The 8,991-nt window shown below is 41.9% G+C and overlaps 1 protein-coding gene across 1 annotated transcript in view; it reads right to left on the bottom strand.

Annotated features, from left to right (window-relative positions):
- WDR93 (WD repeat domain 93) overlaps nucleotides 1-8,991 on the bottom strand; it is a 17,185-nt gene that overhangs the window by 5,508 nt on the left and 2,686 nt on the right. The window contains exons 5-12 of the mRNA XM_029284018.1: nucleotides 7,163-7,323; nucleotides 6,505-6,540; nucleotides 4,527-4,614; nucleotides 3,441-3,624; nucleotides 2,484-2,554; nucleotides 2,122-2,208; nucleotides 1,057-1,188; nucleotides 361-574 (exon numbers count right to left, since the gene is read on the bottom strand). Of these exons, the coding sequence (XP_029139851.1) occupies nucleotides 361-574; nucleotides 1,057-1,188; nucleotides 2,122-2,208; nucleotides 2,484-2,554; nucleotides 3,441-3,624; nucleotides 4,527-4,614; nucleotides 6,505-6,540; nucleotides 7,163-7,323 (973 nt within the window). The remainder of the gene's footprint in view (nucleotides 1-360; nucleotides 575-1,056; nucleotides 1,189-2,121; nucleotides 2,209-2,483; nucleotides 2,555-3,440; nucleotides 3,625-4,526; nucleotides 4,615-6,504; nucleotides 6,541-7,162; nucleotides 7,324-8,991) is intronic.

Raw genomic sequence — 8,991 nt, 5'->3', positions numbered from 1 at the left:
AGGGAGGATTTTAAATTGGGTTTATTTTAGCAGTAATTTTTAAATAGCACAACTTTAAATATTCGGTTTTAATTGGTTTTACTTCGGTGGGGTAGCAAATGTATTTATGTTTTTTAATATGTTGTGAGCCGCCCTGAGTCCCGTTGGGAGAAGGGCGGGATATAAATCAAATAAAATAAATAAATAAATAAATAAATAAATAAAATGCAACGCCTTTTTGTCACGAACACAATTACGTTGCGGTAGTTGGCAAGATAGTCTGTATTTCTTTTTCATGGGAAATCAGGGCCAGAGAATGCCGCTTGTGGGGATCATCCCCATTTCCCCAAACGTTCTGGACCTTTATGTGGGCTGCCTCACCTGATTCCTAATAATTTGGACTTAAATTCTTTGGTCCCCGATGTGAGCAGGTGAAGTGACCCATCTGTGCACAGCACCAAAAGCTGCACCATGGTGTGGGCAGGATCCTTACTACAGCAAGACGTCTTCTCTCTGGATGGTAGTAAACGTGGCATGAATTGGATGCTTCGTGCAACGTATTTTTCGGGAAGCACCATGGCAGAGAATGGAAACCCTAGAAAAGCACAAATGGAGATGGAGGGTAGCAGGCTCCTCTTCATCAAGGCTCTCCTAACAGTTTACTTCACTATGCCAGAGTCAACTTTCTGCAGAAATTAGTAGAGAGTAGGTACTAGTCTAAGCTACGTAAAAATGCCACGGCTTCTTCTTACATTACAAGCCCAGCCCATGTTGCATACTGTCCAAAGTCTTCTAGAATTGGACAATCTTCTAAATATTTAGGTAATTAAAGTCCAACCTCCCCCACAAGGTTTCCAACCAAATGTAACCTGGGGTATGCGTGTGATAAAATAAGATGCTTAGTTATATGGAAGTAGAGGAAGAAAATGGTACTCGGCTTATTTAAGGAGCGAAGTCCTGGCCCATCACTTAGAAAACTCTTGGTTTAAGGGAAGTGGTTTGCCACTGCGATAAAATTTCAGGGTGGGAATTCCCCTTTTATCTAACTTTCCCGAGCTGATAGGGAAAAACGCTCACCAACTGATGTGTCCCACAAAGTGATAACTCTATCTTCACAGGCAAAAGCGAAGTAAGACGAACAAGGGCTGAGAGTTGAATATACAATCGGAGCAGCACATGGCCAAAGAATATCTGGCTTGGGATCAGAATCTGGAAAGAACAGAGGATCGTATGAGAGATGGGTCGTAAATGTGAGTCAGTTGCCAAGCGTCCGAATGTAAATCACGTGACCCTGGGGATGCTGCAACAGTCGTAAGTGTGCAAAATGGTCATAAGTGTTTTTTTCAGTGCTGTCGTAACTTGGAACAGTCACTGAGTGAACTGTTGTAAGCTGAGGACTGCCTGTGATTCAGAAAGATGACAAGTCATTCCATAGTAGGGAAAGAACATTATCTTCTGCTAAGCACCTCTCCAGATTCTCCACCTCCTTCCTTTTGATTCACAGAGCTACACATAAGAATAAACAGATTCCATCCTCTATCAAATTACTAAAGAAACTGGCAATCCCACGGTGATGCTGGATTATGTGTTTCAGCATTTATGAGCTTTGAGTGAGATGGGCCAACTGTCTGACCCAGAAGCTAAATACACACATTGTGCTAAACCCTCATGAAGTGACTTTAGTTTTCCCTTAATGTGTCATGTGAACCCGCAACTAGGGTGAAAACAAACTATGCTTAGCAAAATGTGTAATCTCAAAAGTATGTTTTGGAAAAGAGAGTTTTTTCAGGTGGCTAACTTTAAAAGCAGCATGCCTAAAGCTACTTATTCGAGACCGAAAACTATACACATGTTTAGACTTTGTTTGTGTTTTGTTTTGTTGTTTTGCAAATAAATGGAGCTAAAATCATGGGGCAACTCCCAGTGCCAAATTCTTATGATTCAGATGTCCTGTACTCTTTTTTACTTTTATGAAATATGATCTGATACCAGGATTTGGCTGTTGAATTTCAGCCCCCCCCCCAATAGAACAGTCTGTACAGAGGATTATGTCTTGACGAGTCTGAAATATATCACCAGAAAGTCTGAAATGCACATAAAAACTTCAGAAAGCTCTTGTAAGGGACTCCACTGTAGCATTACCAGGTTTTTCCTTGGGTGGACGACTCAGGAAATAGAAGCAAAGATTGTGACTGTTGCTCCAGTGAACACTGAACGCGACAGGCGTATCTAGAAAATGTAAACAAAACCAAGGGATCAGAGATAAGGCCCTGAGAAAAAAAATTGAAAGGCAAAGGATTTTATTTTCCCACCCCCTATTCTTTCCTTTGGAAGGAGCATGGGAAAACGAGAATCGGGAAAGAAACGTGCAAGTTAAGATCCCACCCACAGAGTGCAGACTCCTGGGTCTAAACATGTTGATTTGTGTTTGTATTCATACTATAATTCTGCTGAAGGAGTTTCGTCAAGACTATTCAGCGTCCTGCCCAGAGCGGGGAAATTACCTGCTTCAGCTTTTAATTCTGTTCCAGTTTGAAAGGTGCGGCCAGGTAAGTGAAAATGGAATTTTGCACAACTAAAATAAACAGAGATGACAATTCGTGAAAACACACACATTATCACGAGATTTTAAGGAAGCCAGTAACACTTTAAGAAAGCTAGCAACAATGGTTTAGAGGAGTGTTATTTATTAGGGTTACTTGTATGTCACTCAATTTTTTTTTTAAAAAAAGTATTTTTTTTTTTAAAAAAAGGAGGAGGAGGAGGAGCCATGGGGATGCTGTGGTTAGAATGCAGTATCGCAGACTAATTCACTGCTCGCTGCCAGGAGTTCGATCCTGACCAGCTCAAGGTTGACTCAACCTTCCATCCTTCCGAAGCTGGTAAAATGAGGATCCAGATTGTTGGGGGAAAGACGCTGACTTTATAAACCACTTAGAGAGGCCTGTAAAGCACTGTGAAGTGGTATATAAGTCTAAGTGCTATTGCTATCTTCCAATTAAAATGCACATATAAGTAGCCTTCTGTACGCTGGTCCTCCTCCAAATCTATTACGGTTGAAATCCTGATGGCCAAAATGACTGGAAAAACGATGGGAAGGCTATTATAAAAATCAGAAAAATGTGATCAAATCATCTTAGGAAACCAGATTTCATGCACTTTACCGGCTTCATCTCAGCAACAGAATTACACAGTATGGTTATATACTCTAAACCAGGGGTCCCCAACCCCTTGTTCGTGGACTGGTACAGGGCCACGGCATGCCAGCAACCAGTCCGCAGAAACAAGCAAAACCCCATCCGCAGGATGCAGGCAACACACAAAACCATGCCCCCTCCGGTCCGCGGAAAAACCTCTCTCCACGGAACCGGTGGTCGCTGGTGCTCAAACGGTTGGGGACCTCTGCGCTAAACAATGCAACTGGAAATCAACAGCAGAAGCAGATTCTTTCCTCTGCTTACCTAAGTGTTTCCTCTTTGCTCTCCAGATCATCCTCTATCTCCAAATACTGTTGGAACTTGCTGTTAAAAATCTCTTGCAGCCATTCCATCTGGCACTCTCTGATCAAGGTGTTGTAGCCCAGGCCAATCACATTGCCTTCATCGCTCTTCATTATAGCTTCGAACGGGCTCCTGAATGCGCTTACTGGAATTTCAACACATCCGCAACGGTGTTAAGAGAGCCCCCTTTCCATCAATCCAATTCCCTTGAAATTTGCTTCTGCTTCTTTTGTTTATTTATCTTTAATCTGAGGGAGCTATAATCCTTGGACTTTTAGAAAAAAAGAAATAGGTGAATTAATTAAGAGGCTCAGGTTGAAAGCCCTTGAAGTTAAAATGCCAAGGAATTACAGGAAGGCTTATTTCTAAGCCAGTGTTTCTCAACCTTGGCAACTTTAAGATGGGTGAACTTCAACTCCCAGAATTCTGGGAGCTGAAATCCATACATGTTGGCTGAGGAATTCTGGGAGTTGAAGTCCTCCTACCTCAAAACTGCTAAGGCTAAGAAACACAAGCAAAGACATAGAGTAGCACCTTGAGAAATAAGCATGCAGTTCCATATACTGATGACCACAAGGGGATCCGTTTGCCAACGCCCAACGCACCGGCAGCAGTTCCTGAAAAATAACATTTTTTTCCCTCTCTTTCAGCTGGTCTCTTGAGAACATTGGAGGTAGTAGTGTCTAAAGACACATGTTCCTCTTGGTGCAGCGTTAGGCGGTGCAATGAATCAGCTTTGTGGAACAAGGTCTTTCATAACAACTTAGCTCTGCTTCATTTTTTCCCCCCTAAAGAATGAAGCCTTTTTTCAGATTTCAGTCCAACTAATCTAAATATTTCACTACCCCATTATTAAAAAAAGTAGTTAACAACAATTATAATAATATAGTAATAAGAATTAACATCATTGACCCAGCCTCTTAGACAATATTAGGAAGGCTTGTGTCAGCAATGGTGTTGCTAACTATGTCAGGTTCTCTCCCAAAACCTTTTGTGCAGTGAAGTACAAAAGTTGAGAAAACAGGAAGGAGTTGAGAAGGTTCTAACCTGAAAGAGGTTTGGGTGGTCTGACCTTCAACAGTAGAACAGGGGGGAGCAGCTTAGATTCAATTTTGCTTAGTAGCTGTTGCAAATCCTGCAAAGAATCAAAATGGCAATTCTAAACAATGTGTTGATGCTGCTCCTTGATAAAATCAGGATTTGAGGAGTCAGGCAATTTCTGTTTGGACTATAAATGGGTGGCATGGTGTCCGTGGGCACTAGTGTCATTTTCTCTGGTAGCCAGCAGAGACCCGGAGGAGGAGGAGGAGGAGGAGGAGGAGGAAGAGATCATAAGTGGTAAATAGGTGCTTTGTGATTTACTACAGCTAGTGCATCTTCCACTTTAGATTTAGATTTTAGATTTTATTAAATTTATACCCCGCCCTTCTCCCGGAGGACTCAGGGCGGCTTACAGCCAGTTTAAAACAATGATACAATACAAAATTTAAAAAGATTAAAAATAACTATTTAAATTTGGCCGCTTCTACTAAAAATTTAATACTAGCAATCATTTTCTAAGGTGCCCGCAGCCTTAGAAAGTGGCTGAAATTTAACAGTCCAATGTCAAATTTGAAATATTTCAAACATGCCCAACAGTCTAAAGGAGACTGGAGACTTCTGAGTTATCCTATCCTAAATACTGTCCTCTTTAGACATAACTAACCAATCAGGATAAGACTTTGCAACTTTCCTCACAGCTCGTAGATGAGTGTGAAGGGCAGGGGGTGTGGCAGCAAAAGGGGTAAATGATGAAACATGTCTCGCAACATCCCAATGAAAATTCCATAACTTATGTTTTCGTGTCAAGAATCAGGGTGAAAGGTTTTGAAAGGCGGGCTCTAAGTTGTAATGTTGCAATGTTTCATTGTCAACATCTTGTACCAGATGCTTTGTCGACATCTGGTACCAGATGCTTAGCACGATGCTGTACTGACTCAACTGGATTCTGAAGACTGGCTGGGTACTTCATAACCCCAGAGTGCCATTTCAGTTTTAAAGTCAAAACTCAGTGGCTTTCTTTGAAGTCTTGTGGAGAAAACAAGCCCCAGAACAGGAGTCTACAACCTTCACAACTTTAAGATTTGTGGACTTCAGCTCCCAGAATTCCTCAGCCAGCATAGCTGGCTGAGGAATTCTGGAAGCTGAAGTCCACCAGTCTTAAAGTTGTCAAGGCTGCAGACCCTTGCCCTAGAAGACATCTTGAAGACTTCTCACTCACCACCATTCATGATTGATGTGGCCATCATGAAAGACATCAAGAAATGGGATCTAATAGAACAGGACTATTTCAGCTTTTGGGGGGTTGGGTGAGTGCCTGCAGATTTTTGCAAACACGTTGTGGGCAGTCACACAAAATGGTTACCACAGTAAATGCAACCGATTCCCTCTATCGATTTATCAAAATGTTCCCTTTTGTCATCTAGATCTCTTTTACCCAGGATTCTGCCCATAACCCCAGATTCTCTTGATCTCTTTTTCTGGCCCAAGGGAGCCCTGAGCTGCAGCTAGCTACCATTTCTATTTTCCGTGAAAGTTTATGAGTCCTGATTAAAGCCCACAGGTACTCTTGGAAATAAAAGGGATGCCACAGACTGTCCCCCTGTTTTTGAGCACCCCACCATTCCATTTTCTTCTTCTTGTTGTTGTTAAAAATGTGCTTTTTTCCAATGTACAGTGGTGGGATTCAGCCAGTTCGCACCACTTCGGCAGAACCGGTAGTTAATTTTTTGTTGACCAGGCCCAGAATGGACTTCCGGAAATGGCATCCATACAGAGAACCGGTTGTTCACCTATCTGAATCCCTCCACTGCTTCCAAGGATCAAGAGACATGGGAGTAACATATACAGAATAAAAAAATGTATCCATGGCGCCCCATTTTATAACTTCCTTCTCAAAGCAGACTTCTTGACAATCGAGTTGTTTGACCAGGGCTGTTTTCAGCCATTTAACAACCTCACAGATTTCAAAGTCAGGATTGCTTACCATATCTTCAGTTACTTGAATATCAACATTCTTGTGCTACAGAAATACAAAAACACCAATGGTTCAGAAATACATAGAACAACGTCGGAAGAACTTAGGTAGATGTTCTGACTCTACCTAAAACTACACTTCCATGGAATTAGTACAGCTCTTGGAACCCCTAACCGAACAACAGCAACACCAGAAACCCAAAGAGCAAGCAGGTTCTGATTCTTATTTGAAAAGGACTCTTATCACCTTGGCTCATTTTATTAAAAATTACTAAATGTGAATAGACATTCTAGAGGGGAGAAGTATTCTGTCAGAAGAAAATGACAGGATGCTTCTATCTGGCATCACCAGATATAAATTTTAAGAAGAAAGAAAATCCAGAATTAAGGTTAATTCTCAGGGAGAGCCCCATAGACAACTGAGCTGTTTTAGGCACTTTTAACACAATTAGAGAGAGATAAGCTCATTCTCCAGCCATATCTGTGTTGTAGTACACAACATAGATGATCACTGAGAGCAGATTATATGGTTTAAATGTTGGGTTAAGAATCAAGATGGTTTAGCAATAAGGTGCCTTGAGGACATTAGTGATATTTCTTCAGTTAAATGGAAAACTTTTACAGCTGCTAATCATTTGGACCTGTTTAAAAAAAAAAGTGATTTTTACCATAGATTTCTCTGGTAATTTATCTTGCACAGGCAGCTGGCTGAGTCCCGTGTCCTTGACAAATCCTGAACCTGGGAGAGCAATTGTATGGAGATGTTCGGTCTCCTTCTGCCAGGAATCCTTAGGCAATCGGTAAATCTCCAGCCAAGATTCAGAGCTGCCTTTATTGAGAAATCAGAAGAAAGCACATTAAGCAATCAAGAAGGAGAAGAAAGGTCTCACAGTCCTTTAAAATACAGAATGAGTCTTATTATTAACTGTGTCCCATGACAACAAAAACAGATTCACAGATTTTTGCCCCCGCTCACTGTTAATTGTTAATTCTAGGACAGGGGTGTCAAACTCAATTTCATTGAGGGCCGCATCAGCATTGCGGTTGCCCTCGGGGGGGGGGAATGCGGCCAGGGTGGGTGTGACCTACAGGGTGGGCGTGGATGGAGTGGGTGTGGCTTACTGGGTGGGCATGGCCAGCTCTACATCGTTTGTCAAGGGTGACTGTGGGGGCCTGGGCAGGAGTGGGAGGGTCTCTGGCAGAAGGGGGTGGGACCGGGGCAAGCGCCAAGGCATGGTGCATTTCTTCATTCCTCACAAAGGGTGACACCTCCCCAGCATGCACCCAGGGGGCGGGGGCAACGCGGCAGGGGTTGGTTCTTCGTTGTTTCTAGACAGCCTTGTGGAGCTAAGACTGAATGCGTTTCAGCATGGCCACCACAAAATTGTACAGATGGCAACCACAAAATTGTACATTGGCTCCCGGCCAGCCTGGGCCAGGGCCAAGACAACGGGGGCCGTTCCCTCACTGTTTCCAGGATGGCTTTGCGAGCCACATGAAACCACTTCGCGGGCCGCATCCGGCCCCCGGGCCTTGCGTTTGACATGTCTGTTCTAGGACAAGTAAAAGGTGGACAACTTTTACTGGGCAGGAGATGTAAATGTGGTCCAGTTTAGATGGATGACAGGGCCAATTCAAGGAATGAGACAAAGTGGGAGGTATACAAGTTGAGCTGAGATTTTCTATTGTTTTTTCAAAACTCTGCTAAGCTTATTTATGCATTTATTTGTCAAATTCATATAGCTGCCCATCTCACCAAAACCCGGCCAGTGTATAAAATGTTACATGCTGATACAAAAGTTATTTTATGTTTTCCACTTTAAAATGACCCGAGACTTAATTCTGCAGTTGGAAGGGGCTCAGACTGCAAAAAGGAAAAAGATTTTAGAGGCTGCAAGTTGTCCCCTGCTGTTCAAGCAGCTCACAGGAGTTTTAGAAAATTTCTAATGGAAATTCCTTAAACTTTTGAGTATATATAAAAGGGAAGTCAGTTGCAGAACTGCTTGGGCCTGATTTGCAAAGTGAAAAAAAAAAAGAAGTCAGACATACATTCAAAAGTATTCACTGTCTCCAAACTTGAAATATTAAATACTGTTCAGAAAGTTTCTGTGTTAATAATGCAGCTTGGATTTCAGCACAACTATTCTAACAAGATAATGGCAGGTTATGCTGCAAATCAGGTTTTAGAGAAAGAAAAAAACAAGCTGACCTCTTTATGATGCAAATTACTGTTGTTTGTGTATACGAATTATAAACATATCTAAATGTATTTCGCATCTCCATATAAAAACAAAATATCAAAATCATGCCAAGGTTATGAAATCTATGACTAGGTAGATTAAAAAAATAATAATGGTGTGCCTCCAGGGATTTGGACTTCAAACAAATTTAATCCTTAGTAAAATGTCTATGGAGATTCTCGGATGTCGAGGTCACAGTTATCCCAAAGGTGCTTTTTCATGAGGCAACTGGACTTCCTTTTTTTTTTTTTTTTTTT

This window comes from Protobothrops mucrosquamatus, unplaced genomic scaffold, assembly GCF_001527695.2.
Source record: "Protobothrops mucrosquamatus isolate PMUCROS unplaced genomic scaffold, P.Mucros_1.0 scaffold334, whole genome shotgun sequence".
In the NCBI taxonomy this organism is placed as follows: domain Eukaryota; kingdom Metazoa; phylum Chordata; class Lepidosauria; order Squamata; family Viperidae; genus Protobothrops; species Protobothrops mucrosquamatus.
This window is presented reverse-complemented; position numbering and strand designations above follow the sequence as displayed.